The following is a 24,862-nucleotide window of genomic DNA, read 5'->3' on the forward strand; positions in this document are numbered from 1 at the left end:
AATATTAAAGCTAAATCAGAGCTTATTTGTTTTCAAATCTAACAAAGATGGCACAATTCCCGCGTAAGTTCTGAGGAAGTTACATCTGTAAGACATTGATAAGGGAAAAGTAACTTCATTAATAAACGAAAGCAACCCGCCAAAATGTAAAGCTAAGGCTGTTGAGTTATGTCGCTTCACTTTATTTGTGATGTTTGATTATACCATCAGATCGGTGAGGATACTCAACTTTTAATTTCTTATGTGTTTCTACCTGACCATTGTTTACAGATACGTGATTCTTCTTACATTCTGTTAGCATTAGTTTTTACATACAGTTTCATTAATTTATTAATGCGTTTAACAGGGGCGATTCATGTGTAATCCCTGTAAATAGTTCATAGTCGCAACATATATACGAAGTGCAGAGGAAACCGTAACTAATATCAACTCTCCTTGTATTTCAAATTAACAACTATAAACGACCACTTTTTTCGAAAGCTTAACTAAATGGCGATGTGGACCGACGTCGAAGTTCTGACAAATGAAGACACAAACACTGTCCGGCTCGGTAGTGTTTCAAGGGTGGACAATGGTAGTGGGTTGTACCAGGTGGACACACTGGTGAAAATATCCACTGCCAATGAGGTGAGTAATGGCACATGCTTTTACATCCCACTAGATCGAAGTAGTCTTAGATGCTCAATGGTGACAGCAGTGGTCAGTGATCGGATGGGAACTCATGGTTCTTGCAGGTCCAGACAGATCCTCGTCTCTTCTCCTCCAGTGGGTCAAACTGGAGTTTCATTGTTGCTGACAAGACGGTCATACTGTTTGACCAAAGCTACCAGACCACCCACCTGCTTCTTCACTTTGGTAAACAACTCCATTATTTTTCCTTTTCTGTTTACTGCATGTGTTTACTGTCGTTATGTCTCAGTTTCTGTCCTCTGAGGAAGTTTTCAATGTGTGACTGTATATTAATCAGCTTTTAGCGGGACCAAAGGTAACTGATGCATAGTTTTCACTGTTATTTCACTGTATGATGAGGTGAGTTGTAGTCCAGACAAAATCAATTCAAAGGAGGACTGCACTAATTATCATTAGCTGTCTTCCATACTTCAATTTCAAAGTATTGAGCATTCATGTAATAATGTTTTCATTTTAAAGTGAACATCTGCCTGTCAGAGTCACGCAGGACAATTAATGTTTGTACGGTTCAACTGAAATAGAACCAAATGAGAAGTATTGTAGAGGTAAAAATCTACGTTTTACAATGATATGTCTGTATTAATGCATGTTTCATATCATCTGATGCTGAAGATTTAGCTGACATAGCTCATCTCTACTAAACCTTGAACAATGGCAGCTCTGAGCCAGAACAAGAACTCTTAAATTAGACTAAAAAAATTTGAGACATTTATATATGACATCAATGTCTGTCAGATATTGTAGTTGTACCATAACTTTTTTTTATTTACCTCTGTGACATTGAATGTCTTTGGATGTGACAGCTGCCCTGTGTACATTTCAATATTTATGCTAGATAGGTTTCATCGCATTCCAAGTTGGAGTAGTTTGGTCCTGCACAATAACTGCTGAAAATTAATTCCATTTTTTTTTTCAGAAACGGATGTTGATGCCATTGATGTATGCCTGGAAGGAAAGTTTTTAGTGGTCTGTGAAAGAAATGGAAAACTTCACTTGATATATGTTCCACACAAGACAATCCTTCTCACCAGGGTATGAGTGTTGTTGTTTTTAATGTATGTAATTTATCACCTACAAGAAAAAGAAGACATTAGATTTGATCCCTCACTTCAATTCTGATTTATTCCTGTATCTACATTAATAATGTCTTTTATGTTTTTGATTTGTAGAATTTGGTACAGACACCATCCAGTGAAGATAAGAAAACATACCGCAATATCATCATAGAGGAGAATAAGGCTATCTTAGGTAAAATATCTATATGATTTTCAGGAGAACAGACATGATGGTGGCAGCATGTACTGGAATAATGAAGAGTTTTACAAGTAATTTAGTTTTGGGTTTTTTTCATTTGCAGGGATGTACCATATGTTTCTTCTCATAAAAGACGGATTTTTTCACATAACAAACTTTGCCCTTGCAAAAATTGAGAAAGGTATGAAACGTATAATGTGTACGAGATGTCAAATTGTGTTTCAAAATTTTGTTTTAAAAAGTAAACACTGCATTAATTTTTGTTTTCCCATCACAGCTATGGAAATAATGGATGTGGGAGCTTTAGAAGAGGTAATCAAAGACCATTATCTTTGTTGCTATTCCAAAAGATTTTTTCAACGAAGGTGTAATCCCACTTTTTGCTGAATTCAGCTCCAGTCTCTCATCAAGATAGACTTCTGCTCTACTGAAGAGTACCATGACGAAGGCTGCAGTACAGCGGTGACATTCAATCTGGGTTACGAAATCCACTTGATGATCGGGGTCTGTATGAGAAGTGCTATTGATTCATTAAAAACCTGTGGTTAAGAAACATTTTTTTCGACATATTTTAAGGACAAAGTTCAATTGAATTAAACTGAGCCCCTCTTTTAGACCATGGTACTCATCCTTGTATTTATTGCTCATTTTCCTTTTGAACCTTTTCATAATATATAGAGATTTGTTGTTTTTGTTTTGTTTTTTAATTTAATTCCTCAGTTTTATTTTGTCACAAAGTTTACAAAGAAAAACAAATCTTTGTAATCCATCCTTTCATCTTCTTATTGGCAAGAGAGACTGTAATCGTCTCACTTACAACCGCTCTTCATCTTGAGCCTGTCCCAGCTGACTAGGGGCGAGAGTCGGAGTACGCTTCTTATGCCTCACCAGTGCATCGCAGAGCCACATATTTGCAATATCTACAGTAATTTAATATTCAAGTTAACTTTCCAAATGAATGATTGTTTGGATGGCAGTTGTGTTCAATGGTCCTCAAACCAGTCCTCAAGACCACCGCATAGTTAAGAAAATAGTTTTCATTTATTGAAACCTTTGTCATATTAAGACAAGACTTTTGGAAATATATTTGTTCTAAAAAATAGCTTTGATTTCTAAGAAAAGTAGTTACTTATCTAAACCAGTATAAAATCTATATCTTGAAGGAGGTAGTCTTACAATTATCTTCACAGGGGGATAAAGAAAATGTTTTGACTCACTGGAGGATGGACCCTCTTCAGGCTAAGATGTGCTTTGCTCACTCTGTGGACAGTAGCTTAATACCAGGTAAGCTAGTGTTTCATGTACAATATGTAGTGTAGCCATGCTTTGGGAACGACATCTTTAGACTACTGTACATGATTAACAGCCTGTGTTTATGAACTGAGCCCATACATTATTCAACAAGTGATACATGCATTAGCTTAATTTTAAAAAGAACTTTAAGGAAACTTAAAACATGGAACATTTTTTCAGAAATGTAAACATTTAAATGCTTCTTGAGTAAATTGTAAAATTTGTGATATATTCTCATATTTTTCTTATTAGGTGTGAAGAAGATCGTGGTTGTAGAAAATCTCATGTATATTCTTGACTCTGAGGTGAGTTCAGATGTCTTCAACCACAGATTTTTGGCATATACATGAGGTTACATGAGGTTCAATCAAAACTATTACCTTACGTGTGTGTGTTTCATTCACACTCGTTCACCCTCAGGACACCTTGAGTCTTTGGGACCTGCATTTCCTTGTCATGATTTACGGGTGGCCAGATCTTGCCATTCATGACTTTGAACTAACCACAGAATGTGGTTCTGCCTCCATGGCGCCGTATGTATTAATGTTTGTCATATACTGTAGTTATAAACATACAAAAGACGTGATCATTTGAACAATTATCAACACAAGCTGTGTTTGTCTCAGACAAGACAAGAGCAACATGAAGATGATTGTACTGACAAAGCAAGGCACCAGTCAGGTAGCAGTACATTTCTTTTCAAAACTTGAATAGTTGATATCTTGTCGTCTTTTCCGAACTCCTTGTGTTTTTTTCCTCAGATCAATTCAGTACAAATACGACTTCTGCCCTCCATGACTATTTGCTACTCTCTGGACGTCTCCTCAGTCTCTTGTCTTGTCCAGACAAAAATGAACATGGTAACCAATCATCTGTTACTGTTTTATTGATTTTTCATTTGTATTTTTGTCACATTTTAATAACTTGCACTGTGCTATGATTTCAGGATGCAATTTATTTAATTGAGGGGATTTGTGAAGATCCAGAACGGTAGGATGTATTTTATAGGATTACCGTAGTGTTCTGCCAGTGATAGCTGGAGTTCTCTAAAGTGACGCTGTCTCTTTTTTCTTGTTCTTTAAATACTAGAGAAGAGCCTGTATCTTCTGTCTTAGTCAGATGCTTCACAGAAGCTTTGCCTGAGAACAGGTATAGCTCCCATTATGTAGACATGTATTTACAAAGTTGCAATATTTGTAATTGTAGTTTTATGATGTCTGTAGAATGTGAATAATTCAACTTTCCTCTTTTCCCAGACTCAGCAGACTTCTTCACAAGCACATGTTTGAAGAGGCTGAAAGGTTTGCCATCACTTTTGAATTGGATTTAGAGGTAAGTTTGTTTGTCTTTCAGTCTGTTAAAGGAAAGTTCATATTCATCTGACAGTTGAGGTCTAGATTGATTTTTGTTTTAGTTTTTTGACATCATTGGAAAATAGAAGAAAAGATGTTTGCCATATTTATTTTTTTATGTATGATATTAAACTTGACAATTTGTTAATCTCATTTGGGGTCTGTATGGCTAACGGTCATATTTTTGTTCAGCTTGTTTATAAGGTGAAGCTTGATTTTGTGCTGGAGCAGCTGGCCTCTGCATCAGTAGGGGGCTATGGACAGGATGTGTTGTCCGAACTTGTGGAGGAAGCTAAAAACAACCTGATGAAGATCACAGTCAGTATAACAGTGCATTTCAGCTGAATGACTGTTGAGTCTCTTAGTCTCAATTTACTTTTCCAAAGACTTTTCCATACAACTGAACAAATAGGAATTAATTTTAATCCCTTACTTATACAAGTTTAAAATAAATGTGTTGCCCAGGATGAGCAGTATGTGGTCGAATACTGCCTCAAGGCTCCTTGGCCAACTTTCGCCACAGCAGAGAAGATGCTACACCATACTGCTACTCGATACTCCTCTTTACACATCCAAGAGGCTTTGGCCAGACTGGCAACATTCTGCAGCCTCCACGGCACGGAAAATTTCAAGTAAATTCAATATCTTCCTTCCGTCTCACACTCAGCTCCTAATTTTCTGTATTATTGTGTGGCTGTGACATAAATATGTTTGATTTGAGCATTTATATTCTGTCATCCCTAGTGGCATTGCCTGGATTGAATTTTTGAACAGCAGTGACACTTTAGCAGACATTCTGACCCTCTTAAGAGAAGGGGACATGAAGAGTGCTCAGCTTCTTTGGCTCAGACATGAGGTAAAGAAAGTGTTTTTGCACCCACTGTACCAGGATTCATTTTAGATCATTCGTGTTTGTTCTGATGCAGAACTGTACATGCACATACTGTTAACACATTTAAATAACATTGATAAAATAAGATAGGTATGTGAGAAATTGGTTGAGATGTCATAATATATTGTGTGTGTTTCTAGGGACAGATGGCCCTGCACTTTGATGAGAGCAAGCTTAAAACCATTCTCACTGCCATCCCGGAGGATCTGCCATCCCAAGTCCTCTGCCCTTGGTTTAGGAGTGTTTTTGTTCCTTTTGTGAGAAGAGTGCTTCCAACAGGACAAGTAGGTTACATTCTTTCTTTGTTAAATTAGTTATAAGCCACAGGGTGCTTTGTTTTCATGAGTGAAAGTTCTGTCTTGACTCTTTATGCACCCATAGAAAATCCTGGCGAGATGGCTGGAGCAGAGGACAAGGAATTTGGAGTTAACAGAAAAGGTAAAGGAAAAATGTATATTAAACAGAGATGCTAATGTCAGAATTCAAGCCTATTTGTTAAGGTTTTTGTCGTCTTTTATAAAGACTTTTGGTGATTTAAAAAAAAAATTTGAGTAAGAGTCGTATTTTCTTAATTTTTTTTGCAAATTTTGTAATTTGTTGATCCAGGGCAACTGGCCCCAAAATGGTTTGGACTTGGCAGTGCTTGGACTTCCCTCTCTATGGGCCTTGATGAAGTCTGTGAGTTACACGCATCTTTATCTTTTCTTTGTGAATGAATGTTTGTGCTTACAAAATCATGATCTACCTGGAGACGTCACCTGTAGCGTTATTACGACGGCTGGTGATCCGTGATGCATTTGTATCTTCTTTATTTTAAGGATGATGACGGTGCGGAGGAGGTGGAGAGCCTCAAGTCCCTGGTGTCCAACCTCCGCCAGCTCCTGGACCTCCACCACAAATACAAATGCAGACTTTCACTTTCTGTGTTTGAGAAGGTTTGCCCCTTTAGTGACATACTTTACTACCCCGATTTCAGGTGAGATTGATGCTTTGTAAAGCATTAATAAAAGGAGATCCGGTTGTTTGAAAATCTAGTGGCTTTACGAAGAGTCACAGGTTCATGACTCATGTCAGTGTCCTAATTTATCAACACAATGTGATGTTTGCTGCCTTGACTGTATTTTAGATGTTATCCATGTTGATTTTTCCATATGGGACCATGGCAATGGTGACATCATTGTATGTAAACGTTCTTCCCACATTTCTACTTTATTTATGTATACTGTATTTCTTTTCAATTTAAAAGAGAAGTGTGACGAGTGTGGTGTTCTTTATGCTGGACAATGTCCCAGCACCAGAGCTGATCGCAGCCACGGTGGAGAACAGTGTCCTGCTGTATGCTGAAGAGCACAAGATTCCTTTCGATGAGCTGCTTCTACAGTATATCAAGGTAAAACCTGACCACTGTGAGTCCACTGGGCACATACTTAGACTGCCTGTATGTTTAATGTTAAGTGTTTCCACTCTCAATCTGATCTTCACTAGGATCTGCTCAAACGCTGCAGTTCTCAGACAACATCACTCTTCACAGAATGGGAAGCAAAAGCAGTGGCTGTGCTACATTGCATGACTGATACTGATGTAAGTTCCCTTTACTCTTGCATACAGTGGAAGTTATTTGCACCTCACGTACTTATGTTCACACCTTTGTTTGTCAGCAATTCCAGCATCACTGGAGGTAATTGTTGTATTTTAAGTGTGACAGCCTGTTACAGCATGTTTAATTTTTGTAACTGCAGCAGAAAATTCAGATTATAAATGTAAATTAGTATCATTTGTGAAAAGTCACGTTTTTCTTTTTCTTTTTAGCTCATGGTGGATGCAGTACTTGAAATCATGCAGAAAGCTGTTGTACCCTGGAGTCCTGTGGTTGAAAAACTGGTTCAGCGCTACCTAGAGATGGATGGACCAAAGTAGGTTTCTTTCTAAGTTGTTTTATTTGTTTTTCAACGATTAGAAATATTAGCAGTTTCAAAACAATTCCTTTATATCTGATGCATTCCCCAGGCAGGAACTTTTGAAGGACAGTTACCGTCTGATGGAAATGAGGAAACTTTTGAGAGGCTTTGGTATTCGCAACTTCAACCTCTCCAACGACACTCAAATTATGGTAATGAGGATTGGTTGGTAATATGGGATCTTATCTTTACTGTGCCTCCCTAGGTATTTTCTTTCAATTGCTGTGTATCTTCCTCAGACACTGATAAGATATATCCAAAATCAAGACCTGCCAATGTCTTTGGAAGACTCCCTGACATTAGCTGAAGCTTACAAACTCCCAACCTCAGAGATAAATTACTTATATATCATCCAGTTGATTGGCCAAGGCAAGGTATGTTCTTCTCTGTGGAAATATGAAGATCACAACATTTGCTTTTATGATCATGACACACTGTTTTGTGCTGCATTCAGACTGAGGAATGTATGACTGTCCTGAAGAAACTGTCCTCTGCAGAGGCGGAATGTGTGATTGAGCGTCTCACAGCCTGGGCTCGGCTGCAGCTGCAGGACAAAGATCACTTATCCCATGAAGTAAGGAGAAGGAAGATAGTGGAGTTATGTACCTAAACGGCTAAAATAACACAAGCTAACATGCACAAACAGATGCGTCAAACACGACTGTACTGTACATCAAATGAACTCAAAATTAGATCACTACATCACGATCTGATCATTTAAGGTTTAATAGCATTATGGGGAGCAGAGTGTGTATTCTTTCTGGTATCATCTTGCCTGTCTTCAATAGCACAAGAAGCTCCAGATGATTGTTGCTCAAGTGACTGTGGAGGCTCTAAAATACCAGCATATAATTCAAAAGCGTGAGTACTTTACTCCACAAAATTATGAAGCAACTCACTGCCTGCAAAAATCCATCCTGATTAGTTTTTTTGCAAGTAACTGGTTTTTGTTTTTTTTGTTGGTTTTTTTTTTGCAAGCAACCTGTTGTTTTGTTTCTCTTTTAAGCTCTGGGATGCATGCTTTGGATGCCACATAAAAATATTGTTATATCTATATGAAGCAGTAAATAATCACACAAATTAGTGCTTTAAAGTCTTTGTTGAAATTATATTCTTGAACCTCTTATAGTGACCAGTTTTCTTACCCTCTTGCAGATGATGCTCTGAAAAGCATGGAGTGTGAAAACAATCTCACCATGTTCAAGGCACTTGCCCACCTACAGGCAAGTTTTATTTTAGGAATGTTTTCAGCAGTTATTCCAGCTATTATTCTATCATTCAGTTTTCTTTTCTTTTCATTAGGAGGACTTTGATGTTTTTTTCACCCCGTACAACTATGAGGATCCTAATATCAGAAAACAGATTCAGGAGCATCATATCACAGCCTATGAAAACACGCGTGGTCGCAATTCTTCAAATAGAAAAGCCATGACAACTCCAGTTGTGGCTAATGATCCTGATGGTAAGACTAAGACCATCTCCACAGAAGCTGGATTACGGCGTCTGGGAAGGCAGCTGCAGCGAACAGAGCAGGAGCTCTGGTCAGACTTGGCTCTGCGAGCACTGCGAGTGGGAAAGGTGGACAAGGCCCTCAAGATCCTCAGGTTTGCAAGATTGGTTGTGTGAATAAAAGTTGTGTCAATCAAGGGGTAGGTGGATGGAATGTGCTGTTACCCATGAGATCTTGGAACGATGGATTTGTTTATATATTTTTGAAAAATCCACTAATGTTCAGTGAGGCACACTTGGAATTCCCCATGTTTTAATGTATTTTGTTTTTCCTTTCCTTCAAATCTTCAGTGAATTGTATGAACACCACTATAACACCAGCACAGGGAAGGTTTTGTTCACTGCTGCCAAGACGTTATGCCAGATGCTGGAGGCAGATGTGCCCATGGTGCTTCCTCATGACATGGATTTGCCTGCAGTCATTCATGATCTGGCCTGCCAAGCCATCACTGTTTGCCACTCAGGTGAAATACATCAAGCATTTTCATATTCACATTTAGTTCATCAGTCATATTTTATACTCGATAAAAATGTCACTGATTTGTTCTACTAGTTTAAAAAGATTTTTAAAAATTGTTGATAAAACTACACTGATAAAAACCCACTGAACTGGTTTTGTTAGATATGTCATAGACAATACACAAAAAAACAACCGTGGAATAAGCAATTGCATTCTTTCAAATACTTTGCAAGAATTTATTTTGTTGAAGAAACTGACTGCTTTCAGGAAGTCAGAGAGAAATTTTTTTTTTTTAAAAAGCTGAAATGGCATTCAAGCCAAGTATTTCACTAGAGAAATCATTTCTTAGCTCCAAAATTTATATTATTGATGTTGTAATCATTTACAGATCTGCTGTTGGACTGTCTGGAACTTTGCAAGTGCACACGTTTAGCTACGGATGTCTATCATCAGTGTCAGTTATCAGACAATTACGGCTTCATAGCAAAGGTCAGAATCTTTTTCTAAAGAAAGAATGTTTTGGTTTGGGTTCTGCTTGACTTGCTGTTTGTTTGGCTGCAACTGGCAGTTATTTTGATTGAGACATCTGCTGATCTCTTTCTATTTTCTTTTACTTGATTAAATATTTAAACTATTCAATGGAAATATTCCTATTGACATATTTCCAAATACTTTTGGTTTATTATAATCTAAATTTATAATAATAATAAAAGTAGGAATTCTTCATATTGAGAAGCTGAAAACTTTTGTAAATGTTTCATTGAAAACTTAATGATTAACCCTTTATCAGAATAATTTTCTACTAATTAGTCTACTAATCGTCAAAGTACTAGTTATATGTCTGCAGACATTTAAATCACTCATCATATTTTGCAAATTAGTAACTTGGAATCTAGTCAATGAAATCTGCATGAAGTATTAGATAAACATTTCCATCCTGGAGCTTCTGCAGTTCTAACGTATTTTGTTCAAATTACAGGATTTGACCTCCGAGGCAGAAAAAGATCCATATTCTCAGTGGACATTTGAGGATGTTTTTAATGAAGATTGCATCGTTCTGGACCCAGTGTCTGTACTGCCAGTACAGTACGAAATCACCAACTGTTTACTGCCTATTTCACAGGGTAAGATGCTCAAATTGGTTCATTTCAGGATCAGTGCAAGATGGTTATCCCTTTAGGGCAGGTTACAGTTAAATAATTCCATCGCCTGTTATGTTCATTCATTCCAAGCATTCTTAATCTTGCAGAGACAAAGCTGTACCCACTGGACTGTTCATGTCTGTCATACTGCTCATTTGAAGATGGTCTGTACCAAAGTTTGTTGTTGTTGTTGTTGTTGTTTTTTAGCTTAGCATGTTGAACCTGTACTTTCTGTCTTTCCGCTTCCAAATGCAGGTTCAAACTACTTGCAGCCTCTCCTGAATCCTCTGTCCAACATGTTACAGATGTTACAGGAGTGCAGTCAGCTGGAACTGGCCTTGAGAGTGTTAGTCAACTCATACGGCAGCTGCCTGCAGCACGTCACTTCTAACATGATGGATATGAAGCTCAGTGTTCAAGTACGGCCACAACATATCCAGTGTTACATTGCCGTGCCGTGCTATAATATTGTTTGTTATCAACAAATAGTAATTGAAAACTGTCAATTGTTCTATCAGCTTTATAATACAGAAAAGTTAAAGAAGTACAATAAATGGTTGAATGATCTTCAGAAGACAACTACTTCAACGCTGAATGCTGTTGCTGTGGCTCTTTTGAACAAGGTCAGTTCTGGGTCTGGTGTAAGGGAAGTGTGTGTTTTTAGATGCACTGTATTTCAGTTTATTTTAAAAGGTTCCTCTCCATTTTTTGTGGGCTACAGGTGTTAAATTGGAGGGTGGTCGATTGCGATTTGACTATTGGACTTTGCACGCTCCTCTCCAAAACTGAAGTCTTTAAAATACTGTGGAAAGTCATTGACAACACCTGGCAGAACTACGACAAGATTCTGGTATCTGATACATCATCACATTTTTTCTGTCTGTCTCCAAGTATTTATGGGAGTACTTGAGTGACTTTTTTAGAATGTTTCAGATGCTACTTGAATACAATATAAATGTCAGTACTGTATTCTAAACAGTAAAATGTCATGAGCAGCAAAGAATTGCTTTGGTTCACCGTGTTTCATTTTTACACAGTTTTGCAGCTTTTCTATCTTTGCTGCTTGTACACAGCATTGTCAACACTTGTCAGGTACTGTTTCTTGACGTAATACATTTTATTAATTTTTGCTTTCCCAGGCCGTAGCCAGGATCGGCGCCAATCTTTGCTGCATGTATAATGAGGCTGAGGAACAACAGAAGTTTCTTTCTGTTATCACTGATGCTGAATGGGGCATTAAGCTTGGGAAACTGGAGGTGTGTGAATGAAAATTATTACTTCAAAAATATGTCCAAAGTATAATTCTGATGTAATATTTGAGGTGACTTGATATTTGCATACCTGACCGTGCTCTACCGCAGATATCCATCCAGCCAGTGTTCCGCCAAAGGCCTGAGATGAAGAGTAGTTTGATCCCTGATCTGGTGAAAAACAGAAAAATCACTCCAGACATTATTCTCCAATACTGCAGGTGAGCTGTTCATGCTGTAAGGTCAGATGCATCATTTCACGATGATAAAAGTTATTTCATTCTGGGTCCAGACTGTCCTTAAGTGTCTACCACAGTCTTTCCTGCCTGTTTTGAGGTGCCCCTTCTCCCGTGTGCAGCACCTTTGGTCTAGATCGTGATGACGTGATCAACCAGTATATCAGCACCTTGTTGCTGCTCCAAGAGGATGAGGAAGGTGAAGGAGACTTGAACACGGGCCAGGACGAGATGCCACCTCTGTGTCATGCAGACACTCTGGAGCGGGTTTTGCAGGTCATCCCCATGTTGCACAGCACCAGGAAGCTCACAGACAGTCTTTGCTCTACGATATCAAAGGTTTGTGCTGGACGAAAGAAATCAGAAGAGAGAGATGATTCAAATGAATTTTAAAAATATATTTTCAAAGGCAACTGAACAAAACTAAAACTATTTAATTTAAATTTTTTCCCCCTAACTTTTAAATAATCTTCACACAGCTCAGCCCTTACAATTATGAGAGAATTGAGGTGGTGCTGAAAATCATTCAAGCCGCAGATGAGAATGTGACAACCTTTTCTGTTAGTCAGGTAAAGTGAAAACGGGCACATTCGATTTGAAGTAGTTCATCATCCTACACACTATGTATTATGCAGCAATGAGTGTTATTTAATCTGCAGGCAGCTGGCCTCCTACAGCACCTGAAGTCCTACAAGAGAGTCTCTCCTGCTTCAGATGTGGAGAACACATACTTGTTGGAAAATGGGCTTCTGCCAAACAATCTGTGCAACAGCAGATTGCCCTTCCACCTCCTTATGCAGACCAAACATTTCTGGAAGATTATTTGTGAGTTAGCATCTGTTGTCTTATTTTCATCTTTCAGCGATGTTGCTAGCAATTTTTAGTTGTGGTTTCAAGCTGATTCTAAAGGAAGGGTTGATATTTCAGTGATAATGTGTTTCACATTTTACACGTCTTTGTGAGACTTCAGTCTTCAAAGAGTTGTTTGGGGGTTTTTTTGTCGTAGCTTAAATAGAAGGTGAGACTGAGGAAAATGAAATCTGTTTATGTTCTCAGCTCCAGAGCTCAGTGAGGAGACCTTCCCTACACTTCTTTTGATTAGCAAACTGATGAAGGTAAAGAACACTGAAATGATTGCTGACTTTTTCACAGACATTATGGATTTAAGTGTGACATTATTCATCTGGTGTCTGTCTAGGTGAGCCTTGACAAATTATACATGACGGCAACAAACCATGTGTTCGAGAAGAAGATGAAGCCTTTACTCTTGGAGCAGAGGAAAAAGGGTCACGGTCATAGCTTCAACAGTGAGACTTTTAAGGTGGCCAAGACCATGATGAAGTACATCCGCTGCATCCAGAGCCCGGAATGGGCCGCTGCCACAGCACACAGAATCACCCAGGAGATGCCACCGGGTCTGTTCTGCGCCGCCACCATGTTGCCTGTTTGGTTATGTTCACATACTGAATCGATTTGTGCTCTCTACAGGCTACGAGAAGACACAGTCACTCAAGTTCTGCTTGGCTCTTGGGGATGCTTGGGTGAATGACTCAAAACTTGATGTCAGTATTTGTGATTTTTCACCTACATAAGTAACAACATAAAATCCCAGGCTCACATGTTGATCTGGTGTGTTTGAATGTACTTCTGTTTAACTGAGCAGGAGGCAGCACGGGCCAGAGGGGAGACCTTTCTGTCCAAGCTGAAGCTGCAGTTTCAGCGCTCAGCCACAGAGAATACCTTGATGACCAGTCAGCTGAACAGCCCAGAGCTTCTCAAACTGACTGGGCTGCCGGCCAGGCTCATAGTCACCCTGTATGAGCACAGCAGTGTGGAGCAGCACTTCAGAAACACAGCAGGACAACCTTATCCTGGTGAGGAAACAGGCTGCTGAACAAGCTGTAGGACCATAATATATGTCCTAGAGTCATATGTCAACCACTGTATTTTGTGCCATTTTCTTTAAACTGTACTATCCAAATGAAGGCTAGAATTATTGGATTTGTTGGAAGTGGGAGCAAGTTCTCAACAGTGTTGCTTCTTTTTAATGGTGGTCATAGACATACATGCAGCAGTTAAAGAAATAGCTGCCATCAACAACGTGGATCTCCGTAAAATCCGTACCATGATGTTGGAAAAATGGATCTGCAAAACAGGCCCTGCCATAACCAAGGTTCGTCACTCTAAGCTCATTTCCATGTGATTTCCGTTCATCTGTCATTAGTTTGTTAACATTGTGTTTTATTACGTCTGAGACACATTTTGCGGAATTTTGACAAATCTTTTTCTCCTTAACAAAGGATATTAGTAACTCTGAAAGTGTCAGCAACATTGAAGAGGACCCAGACCTGATGAGGTGGGGCAAGTCCTGTTTTTGCAGCATCTTGCATTAATTCTATTTTGTTTTCTTTTATTTGCTTTTTTCATCGTCTGTGTCTACTTTAATTGTCATCATTTGAGTAACACCAAGGCAGACAGAAAAACAACCTACTCAGAAGCACTTACACAGCTAGCACAGCTAGTCCTCAATCTACAAACACAATTGGTTCAGAGAGGTTGTTTGTAAGCTGAATTGTTCGTAAGTTGTTATTAATCAAATTTCAGTCTATAAAAGTTCCTGTGCTGACTCGATTCACTTCCTGCTCTCAGGGTGGTGTTCATGCTGCAGTCTTTGCCGACGGATGATGCCGTCCGTCTGTTAAAACCTATTCTATCTTCTGAGACCTGGGTTAGTAATTAACTGCAACTAGAGATTTGCACAAAGTTCCCCAAGAAAGTGCCTGATGGCTGTTTCTGCACTTGTTCTTGCAGCCCCTCAGTACTTCTGGGCCTCGTTTGACTTTCTGCCATCGGACTCGAGCGATGCTTTGTCTTGTCCGCCTCGCTGATAAAGCCACTCTGGAAGCTCAGTTGCAGATCCCCAGGAGTAAAATTCAGTAAGAATCCAGGAAAATGGTTCAGTAATACTGATTGAATGACGAACTGCAGGATAAATTTTATGTTTATAAGATGTGCAAATATTTATTTATTTATTATTATTATTTTGCATCTCCATGCAGGTATTACCTGAAGTGCCACATCTTTGTCTCTCAACTGGAGGCCTTAAACATCCCATACACAGTGCAGACATTCCTCAGCAGCCCCAAAGAAGGTTTGATTAAAGGGCTTTGGAAGAACCACAGTCATGAGCCACAGGTATCAGGCAGATCATCAACCTTTACTTCAACATGTCAGAAATGTAACTCATAATAGGAAAACTAATCCTTTGTCCTTTCAGGCGGTGCGGTTGGTGTCAGACTTGTGCTTGGAGTATCAGGTGTATGACCCTCAACTGTGGAACGGTCTGCTTCAGAAGCTGCTGAGCTTCAATTTGGTGAGAAGAATATTTTTACTTCTTTTTTTTATTTTTTTATTTTTAATTGAAAATCCAAAGGTCCAATCCACTGTGACAATATTGGTTGGATTTTGAATTGGTGATACTAAACTCACATGTTCCATCCCACCAGATCAGCCACCTCCAGAGGGTGCTAGAGGCAGCAGTGGCTGTTCCAGTACTGTGGGAGGTAATGTACTGTAGTTTAATTACCCGGTACTGGCATTTGAATACCCAATTGAATATCGCTCATCGCCAGCCATGTTGTGACATCAGTAGTAATTTCTCTTAAGTAGCCTACAGCCCCACGGCATCGTGAAATTAATTTATTTACTCTCACCAGATTTCTAGTTTCTCTCGGACTTGGAGGAGTATGATACTGGCACCTTTTGTCTCAGGTAAACACATTTAGAACAGCTAGCTCACTTTGCTGAATGGTTCGGATAACCAGAATGTGTTGCTGAAGCATCACTACTTTATGCTGGTCCCTATCCATCAATATTTTTGTATTTTCTCAACTATCACCTGAATATATTATTTTATTGTCTAATATAAATCCTGAATGGGATTCCTGAAGCATCTGCTGGCATCCAAGCCTGTTTTTACCCTCCTCAATCTGGGGGTGGATCATGCTGAACCTTAAAGTGGATGCTTGTCAAAGGAAACTTGTAATTAGCATATGGAAATGACTTAAAATGATAAAAATCAACAAAATAAAGGGGAGATTCTTTGAGGTAGACTTAGGGGTGGGGGGGTGGGGGTAATTGTCCTGCTTGACAACCAGATTACTGTATACTTGAGCTTCTGGTTGCAATGACAGATTCATTTGAAGCAGCACAAGCTGCCACCACCATGTTTAATTATTGGTATGATAATTTTTTTTATGGAATGCTGTTTTAGCTTTACGCCAGATGTAATGGGACACACAGCTTACAAACACCTTTTTTCCAAAAAGTCTTGAGAATCATCAGCATTTGTTTTTGGAAAATGTGGCATTAACCTTTATGTTTGTATCTTGGTTATTACAGTCTAATATTACAATTTGTTTGATGATTTGAAACATTGACATGCGAAAAGTATGTAAAAACATGGAAATGACATCTTTTTCCTTGGTGACAGCTTCTGTTCCCCTGAGTCCTGTTCAGCAGGAAACATTCTACAAGACCTTTGTTCTTCTCCTCAAGTAAGTTTTTTTATCTTCAGGCATTTACCACTAACATTTCTGCATGCTAGGATAAATTACAAATTTAAAGAACTAAAACTGAGTAGATGATCATTACAAACACTGTCAATTCTCAATCATGAAGACTATCCTAATGTATGTATAAAACTTTAAAATACGGTTTCAAAACAGAACGATTGTGCAAAAGTGTTGATAAAAAGTTAAAGGGTTGTGTTTGAAGTCTTAAAAGATACTGCAATCCAGGTTTTTTTTTTACTGAACGTTGGACGTTATTGAAGAAGAAAGTTACGATCTTAATAATGTGTGACATTCTCGCTGGCATGCCACTCATCTTTCTTCTCAAGGTGCCCTTTCCTGTTGAGTTTGGACCTGATAGGAATTGCTAATCGCTTTGCACAGTTCAATCTGCCAGCTTTCGCCCTCGGAACACTTCTCCTCATCCCGTGTGCCGTTAAAAAGACTCAGCAGATCCAGGTGAGTCCCTGTTACGTGAGGAGTAGTCGATTGAAAGATTTGTATTTTTCAGAAGTTCATTAAAATTACATTGTCATGACTGTTATTGTCTTTTTCCTGGCACCAGGGCTTTCTGTCTGTTTGTAACCCGGTCAGCATCCTTGATCAGGTGAACGAGTTAATGAACACTGGAGAACTGGCTGGAATTCCCTCACAGGTTTGACGACAATTTATTTTAGATGTGACTTTAGCTCGACCATAAACTGAAACGTTTCTTTTAGTTTTAACTGTTTTTTCACTGTGAGTATTTTTGGTGTTTTAAGGTATAAGCTAAATAAAATGATACATTGTATTCATTAACACCCAGAGTGTGAGCTGACAGTGGGAGGTGTCAGCTCACCTCTGGAGCTCTGCCAAGGTACCCTTGAGCAAGGTGCTTTTCCCCTTGGGGTGCTCCACAAAGGGGCTACCTCCCCCTGCATGCTTACAGGCCTCCTTGTGTATGTGTGTGCTACAGGGGCCTGTACAAAGTAACATGTATGCATGCGTTTGAAGTACTTACTAACTAGAGTGTCTTCTTAATTTCCCTTCCGGGATCAGATCAGTATATAAATTTTTTTTTAAAAAGTGCTGTCACCTTATCAGTGGATGTGTGAGGGTGTACGTGTTGATATGTTTGTGCGTCAGCCCTAAATCAGTAATGCACTCGGGTGGGAAAATGACTCAGATATTGTGAAAATGTAAAAGATCACCTTAGCGGTTGTTGAGATGATCATGAATGTGGTTGTATAAGTAGGAACTGAGAAGAGCAAGTACAGCACGTACAAACATGCCTCAAATAGGAAAACAATGCATGGTCAAAATCATTAAAAACATCCTAAAATGACTCTGCATATTAAACCTGCACACACACACACAGGCGTGCATGAATAAAGCAGTAACTGAGCAGAACTCTGACTTGCTAACAGAACATTTTTACTTTTAAAAACTAAGCTTTGGAGGAAATGATTCTTCCCATTTCACTGGTTCATTTTGTTTGAGTCAAATTCAGACTCAGACTTGCCAGCGGCAGATAACGCTGCGGCTTTGGTACTCACCCCCCCAAAAAAACATTAAACAAACAAAGGCAATAAACTGTTTCAGTTCTGGCTCACGGACCTTTGTGGTTTATAAACCCCCTTCTCTCATGTTCTCACTTCCTTTCACGAATCTTCAGCTGACATAAAGATTGTCAAAATTGCTTTAAAAAGTTAGTTTCGCCTTTTTCCCCATCTAATGTTTCTTTTGATAGAATTTGGCAGTGAAATGTCATTTGTATTATTTGCGTCAGTGTTCTCTGCCTCTCCCACCCTGCTGGCTTTGTTACACAGTTTGAAATAATTAGACGCAGAGAAGACAAGTTTTACTGTAGAGATGCTTTTCTTCTCTCAATCACTGACTTACACACGTGCTGATTAAAATCATTATAAACTCATAATTAAAAACTATAGAAAAATCTCATGAACACAACCAAAGTTCTGCTGGCATCATGGGGGCCCTCTACACTGAACAAAATGAATGTCAACATTCTATTTAACATATTATATCCATTATGTTGCATAATTTCATAATGTGATTGTAATTCCTCCATGATCCCTCAGATCAGCGAGACCGTGTTAACGTTCGTCATCACAAATGGCCAACACCAGAAATTGTTGACAACGGAACATTTCAGGCACCTGAAGCAGCTCATTGTGACCAGCTGCCAACCTAACCAAGTGAAAGACTGTGTTGACTACCTGATCAGCCAGAACCGGTAAGTTGTGTTTGTTTGCTTGCTTTTTTTTTGCCCGTGTCAGTAAAATGTGAAAACAAATTCTTCCCTTCAAATCTTTTTCAGTCAGGATGACGCTGACTCCCTCGCTTGTGAGTTCATGAAACACAGAGAGCATCAAAATGGGAAAACAGTGGCTAGCAGCTCAGCTTCATCAAGCCGCCTGAAGGTGAGTGAAGCTGATATGATGAACCCAGTTTAGTCTGTTATATAATCCAAACCACAGAAAAGTAACTAATATGAATATTTGATTAACCAATTCTTTATTTTCCACTTTAACTTGTTTTTACAGGAGTTTCTCAACATGCAAAATGGAGTTTTGGAAGAAACCGACAGCTGAATATATTCTTGCAACAACATATGCACTTAACATCTATCTTGTAACTGTTCTAATTATATTTGATAAAATGGTTTTCATTGTTGATTCTGTGGAGGAATTCTTGAGATCTGAAAGCGTAGAATTGGCAGGATTATTTTCGATTTTTATTTTATTTGTTCCTGACTTGTTTGTCTTTGTTTTAGTTGCTAGATAACATACATGGATGATATACTAGTAACTTGTGTAAATTATATTTATATTCTCAAACGTCAAACATGGCAGCATTTTATTGTTTTGATGCAGAAACAAATAAACTGAAGTATGTAAACCTTTGGTGGGTTATCCTCATTTAAATAGGGAAATGTTTGGAGAGATTTTTCTTCCCTCCAACAATCAACGGTCTCAAAAAAACATCGGCATTGACAAACTGAGTCTGGATTCTGATGAAAGAAAGAAATGAAAGCCCTTGACTTCCAGATGTATCACAAACAATGCCAGTCAATTTAGATTTTTGACACAGATGTTTGATGATTTTGCTTTCCCATGAATGACGGGATATTAATGAATTGACTTTATAAGTGGGATCAAGTCAATGAATTTTTAATTGATAATGATGAATTCATCATATCTCGTCAATGTTGTGTTGGAGGCGATCCTCTTCAGCAGCCTCCGCGCGTTCGTTTGATTTTGGGTAGTGAGAATGTTGGTCACGAAGAAAGACTGGAAACAGATGAAAAGTTCTTCCTAGCTTTATTACAGAATAATCCAGGCACAGAAGTTTTACAAGCAAACTATCAAAGCTTAAGTGCAACTAGACAAAGAGATTCTTCTACCTTTATACTATTTCATGGGCGTGTCTAAGATGGACTGGTTTCTTACGAAATTTCTTTCCCGAGAGACTGCAGCAGATGTGTCCTTGAGACCGGTTCCCACCAGTCTTGGTTTCGTTGTCTGGATGCAACTGCAGTTTAACAAAACATGGTTTCAAGGCATTTTTTCAGGACACATCATAGAATAGAGTACTTCCTGATCTCTTTGTCTAGCTGTCACTTCCAAATACAGTAATAGATTTATACACAACCCTTCAGTTTTTACAGTAGCAACTTTATAGACTTAACATAAAAATGATAACTCCTTAAGCATTTTCTGAGAAATACACTGATATCAACAATCAATCTATGGTCTGAAAAGTCAGCTGCTATGAAGAAGGAATCATTGAGTGTTTTTAATTATGTGATGAAGGGTTTCAACCACAAAGGCCAATTGGATCTATGCACAGTGACATGACTGTTTAAAAATATATAAGATGTGTGAAGCTCTTATGTACAGAGACTTGGCAAAATGTTTCCTCTTCTTTAAAGATAAGGTAGATAAGATTTTTTTTTAAATCCTACATTGGCTCCTGACTGCTCTTTTGGAGCAACACAAATGCACTGGAATGTTACTTGGATCAGAAAATGTTGTTAAATTCCACATGGCAGTTCCCTAAATGTCAGAGGGTTGAGACCCTCTGCCCAGCAGTCAGGTTCTTTCCATTGGAGCTGGAGATTAATGTTAATTGTTAATAAATCCAAAAATAAGAGTAAGCACTTTTTAAGAATCATAGGAATGTTACTTCTCATTGCCTAAAAAGATGTATTGCCTCATAATAAAATCAGATGTCTTCCCTCTCTCTTAGAACGTAGCTTTCTGACATTAGCAACTCATTACCTTTTATAAATGACGTTTTAATCATAGGAAAGTTTTCTTGGCCTGCTATTATCTACCTGTATTAAAATATGCTCCAATTAATTTTTCTCGAGATGAAATTAAAGGTTAAAATAACACAAGTTTTGCAGACATTTAATACTAATTATCTAATTTAAAAGGTATACTATTATGTTGTTAAAACAGAGGGATGATATTGCACACAACAGCTCTACGTTGGTTTTAATCTAAATGTTCGCTGCGATGATCTTGCAGTGTCCTTGTCAGGATTCCTGATCACAGCTGGCTGATGGACTGGGACGCTGCTTCTCGAGGTGTCGACTCAGTGATGCTCTCCTGGTGTAGATTGAGAATTTTCCTGCAGATCCTGCTGAAGGCAGGACTGGAGAAGTAGTAAACTACAGGGTCCAACACACTGTTGAGATAGGTCAGGCTGACAGTGATATAAAATGCATTGGACAGGTCTTCCAGGGCAGGACACACTTCAGAAACAAGTGGGCTGCTGGCTAATTTGTGGGTCTTGATCCAGATTAGCACTTGCATAATGTTGCTTGGAAGGAAACAAACAAAGAAGAGCACAGCGACTATCGAAAGGAAGCACAAGGTTTTCTTAATGGTTGCATGTCGAGCCAATCTACTCATTCTCAGGTGGTTAATAATGAGTACTGTGCAGTAGAAAATCACCAGCAGAGGAATGATAAAGGACAAGAGGAACTCAAACTTATGCCAGTTTAGATTACGATGAGGTTCAGAGTCAATCATGAAGCTCTCGCAGTAGGTTGTGTTATTGGTCGCCAAGTTGAAGACATGAACAGTCATGGAGATGGTCACCAACCACAGCACAAGTGCTCCACACGTGGCTTTAAAGACACTCAGAGTGTTGATGGGATGATGAGGATACACCACACGCATGAACCTGTCTGCAGCAATAGCCATCAAGAAGAAGGTACTTCCGCTGCGGTTCATTGCCAGCATGAAGAGGCAAGTTTTGCAGAGCGTGTCTCCAAACATCCACTTGATCCCAGAGATGTAGTAGCTGGCACGGAAGGGCAAGGCCAAGATGAGCAGAAAGTCAGCCACTGCCAGGTTGAAGAGTAAAACTGTGCTGCTCTTCCAGGGCCTCATGTGGAAGCAGAAGATCCAGAGAGCCAAACCATTTCCAGTTATTCCTAAAACAATTTCTGTCATCAAAATTGTAGGGAGAACATTGATTAATACAGTCCCATTAAAATAGCACAGCATGATGAGCTATGTGTTGTCTGTCTGGCTAGATCAAGAAATAACTTTCAGTCTGTAGACTTCATGAAGAAGAATGGAAAAAAAGATCTGTGGTTTTGGCTATAGCAGCAAGTGAGGGACTTTTTAAGAGCACATTCAAAATTCTACCAACTAGATTTCAAAGAACAGCAAATTTCTCTCTCACTTTGAATATTACTGACCGTCTTCCTGTTTTATAATGACACTTCTAATAATATTCTGTTTTTGACTTCTCCTATTCTAAATTGGGCATTTTGAATTAAGTTAAATGTCTTTGAAATGTTTGTAATTTTGAATCAAATTTGTTGTTTTCTCGTTTTATTTAGTGATCTGATGTTATGGACGTTATCTGGTACAAGACTCAAGTCTATTTGTCCAAGCATTTAATAGAACTATTATATATAAACTAATTCCAACAAATTATATTGTAACATTGAGTTTTATTATGTATTTACCCTGAAAGTAGGTCAGGGTAAAATTTTGAATTCAGGGGTGTTGCGGGATGTTGCAGTCTCTGACTGCCTTGGTTCTAGTGTTTATTGTTGGTGACTTTTTGTGACCATTGGTGAGGTCTGACAAACTTAGTGTTCTGAATGTTCTTGTCCTGATGTTGGTGAGGTCATAATGTAGATGTCATCTGAAAATACACAGATTTATGTGTATTAAGGTTGTTTTTACCTGCTGTGTGGGAATGGAGAGTTAAACATGATGATTTAATGATGAGAATATATAAATAAAGAGATTACCAGGAGGGTCTCTGACAATATATGAAGAATGAATTGGTTCATCATGATTGAACATTACATAATTTGTCACAGACTAGTTACACTAATAGTTTTTAAATCCCTACTACCATCTAGTGGATGACATTAGTGGAAGTTGCTTTTTTTATCTGTTTTTTAGACTGCTTAAGCATTTATCCTTGTGAGGGTGGTGCTGATTTTCATGAGTGATTACACATTTTATTTATTCACTTAAGTGTTTTATAAAAAACATACAGCAAATCCTAGTTTTGTAAAGATGTGTGTGACATACACACACACAGGTTGAGGTTGAGTTAAAAAGAAGACTTGCTATGCCAAGCATTTCATGAGTGAGTAGTTTCTGTGGAGTACTGTTTTGTGTAAAACAAACCATAGTTCTTTACAAAGTGATAAAACAAATTTAAAGGTTTCAGACAAAATAAAAATTAGCTGAGAAAATCAAAATTCCACATCTTGCTTTTTTTAAATGACTGGTAAGACTTTTTAAAATCACTGTTAGGCGTGTTTTCACGTGACATAATGCACAGCACCCAGCAGAGGAGCACCTTAAGCGGCAGACTGCTGTCACACAGCGCCTCCACAGAGAGGCTGAGGTCCTCCTTCGTGCCCCGCGCCATCACGGGGTACGATGACTCTCTCAGGAGGAGCGAGGGGGATGTGGCAAGGTCAGCACGCGGTTGAATGGAGGGGAGGAGATGGGATGTCAGCCTGTGCTGCAGTGTAGTGGGGCCAAGGTGTTGTGATGTTCTGATATTAGATAGTGACATGCCTGACAATGTAAGAAGGATGTACATGTACCTTACCCACCATGTGGGCCTCCTGCTATTTTCACTTTCACTTTATATTTTTTTTAATGCTGTTTATATTTTAGTTTTAGTTTAGTATATGTCCTGTTGGTGCTGCATGTGTCTGTTAGTGTAGTGTATGTCTAGTGGTGTCAGGGTTTCTTTTTCTCCTGGTGTTTATCCAGCATTTATTCATTATGTAATGCCTGAGCAGTGGATATGTGCAATTTCTATCTATTATATCTATGTATCTATGTATCTATCTATCTATCTATCTATCTATCTATCTATCTATCTATCTATCTATCTATCGTCACTACTTCTGACATTTACAGCATCAGTACCACACACTGTAATGTATCTAGGGAAAATCACATGGGTCATGCGACTTGATTGGTTGAGAATGGGTGGACAGTACTAAAGTTTGGAACCGGTATGGAAAAATGCAAAAGAGCCAGTTTGGCCTGCAGAGCAAACAACTTTTGTTCCCTTGTTCTGTTGTCCTGTCTGTCCCTCTTCTTTCATTTTCATACCTGGTGAACAAAATGTTATGATCTCTACCTCACCTGGTGCCACAAACATGATATTCCAGCTTTACAGCCTTGAAGGGAACTAAATGCAGACAGAACAGTAAAAAAAGAATCCATTGACATTTTTTATTCTTTAGAGGCTTCTGTTCATTGCTCTTGATGAGAGGGTTCAAGGATTCAACCAACAGTGACAGTTTGTGGTCTGAGCCCAAGTATAATCTGCACAAGAAAACTCATTGTGTAAATGAAGGAAATTATTTCCTTCTTAAGGTTTCACCAGCGGATGTCAAGTGATAAAAGTCAGAAGAAGCAGTCGCTGGGGACAGAAAACAGGTTATTCTGCATACCACAGGTCAAGCAGATCATCAGCTCAGTTAGGACAAAGTGTGAGACCCAACATAATACAAACCAATAATCCATTTAACAAGGATGATGCAGACATAAAGTAAATTAAGTGGGAAAATCCATTGTAATTTGTTGATGTATCCATTTTAACATTATGAGTCTAAGTACATGTGACTCATTATCCATGTGCTGATCTGCTTTAATAGCTTCCTTCCTGCTGCTCTTGCCAGACCAAAATTCACAGAGTTATTCTAACTGATGACAGCTGCATTCTGACGATAGTTGGTTTTATCTTTA

At 38.6% G+C, this 24,862-nt stretch overlaps 2 protein-coding genes across 2 annotated transcripts; one reads left to right on the plus strand and one right to left on the minus strand.

The window, feature by feature from the left end:
• Positions 1–145: 145 nt before the first annotated feature.
• On the plus strand, positions 146–19,452 carry kntc1 (kinetochore associated 1). The gene is made up of 62 exons (XM_068311380.1): positions 146–214; positions 481–627; positions 735–855; positions 1,607–1,722; positions 1,860–1,938; positions 2,048–2,125; positions 2,222–2,256; positions 2,338–2,448; positions 3,135–3,228; positions 3,490–3,542; positions 3,658–3,770; positions 3,864–3,918; positions 3,999–4,097; positions 4,184–4,227; positions 4,327–4,386; positions 4,494–4,569; positions 4,782–4,907; positions 5,055–5,221; positions 5,334–5,445; positions 5,622–5,765; positions 5,863–5,919; positions 6,088–6,159; positions 6,300–6,416; positions 6,728–6,871; positions 6,967–7,062; positions 7,291–7,394; positions 7,489–7,591; positions 7,679–7,813; positions 7,894–8,013; positions 8,228–8,300; positions 8,595–8,662; positions 8,742–9,043; positions 9,240–9,412; positions 9,797–9,897; positions 10,388–10,532; positions 10,658–10,714; positions 10,806–10,969; positions 11,069–11,173; positions 11,272–11,400; positions 11,690–11,806; positions 11,912–12,021; positions 12,159–12,375; positions 12,516–12,605; positions 12,696–12,861; positions 13,093–13,151; positions 13,235–13,451; positions 13,525–13,598; positions 13,700–13,910; positions 14,097–14,209; positions 14,337–14,392; positions 14,686–14,764; positions 14,848–14,972; positions 15,096–15,231; positions 15,314–15,409; positions 15,543–15,599; positions 15,753–15,807; positions 16,529–16,592; positions 16,937–17,066; positions 17,173–17,262; positions 18,686–18,840; positions 18,925–19,027; positions 19,151–19,452. Exons 2-62 carry the CDS (start codon positions 490–492, stop codon positions 19,196–19,198), a joined length of 6,654 nt encoding a protein of 2,217 aa, XP_068167481.1. The 5' UTR covers positions 146–214; positions 481–489; the 3' UTR covers positions 19,199–19,452.
• Positions 19,453–21,160: 1,708 nt separating this feature from the next.
• Positions 21,161–22,126, minus strand: LOC137593241 (hydroxycarboxylic acid receptor 2-like). The gene has a single exon (XM_068311937.1). It carries the CDS (start codon positions 22,124–22,126, stop codon positions 21,161–21,163), a length of 966 nt encoding a protein of 321 aa, XP_068168038.1.
• Positions 22,127–24,862: the final 2,736 nt, after the last annotated feature.

The sequence above is a fragment of the Antennarius striatus genome, chromosome 3 (assembly GCF_040054535.1).
Source record: "Antennarius striatus isolate MH-2024 chromosome 3, ASM4005453v1, whole genome shotgun sequence".
Classification (NCBI taxonomy): Eukaryota; Metazoa; Chordata; class Actinopteri; order Lophiiformes; family Antennariidae; genus Antennarius; species Antennarius striatus.

What these genes read in the sequence shown, in the direction of transcription:
- kntc1 (XM_068311380.1), top strand. Translation starts at nt 490, where the DNA reads ATGGCGATGTGGACCGACGTCGAAGTTCTGACAAATGAAGACACAAAC. An exon ending in TCCAGACAAAAATGAACATG is followed by an intron (nt 4,098 to 4,183) that starts GTAACCAATCAT and finishes CTATGATTTCAG; the next exon opens with GATGCAATTTATTTAATTGA. An exon ending in TGCTTCTACAGTATATCAAG is followed by an intron (nt 6,872 to 6,966) that starts GTAAAACCTGAC and finishes GATCTTCACTAG; the next exon opens with GATCTGCTCAAACGCTGCAG.
- LOC137593241 (XM_068311937.1), bottom strand. Translation starts at nt 22,126, where the DNA reads ATGCTGTGCTATTTTAATGGGACTGTATTAATCAATGTTCTCCCTACA.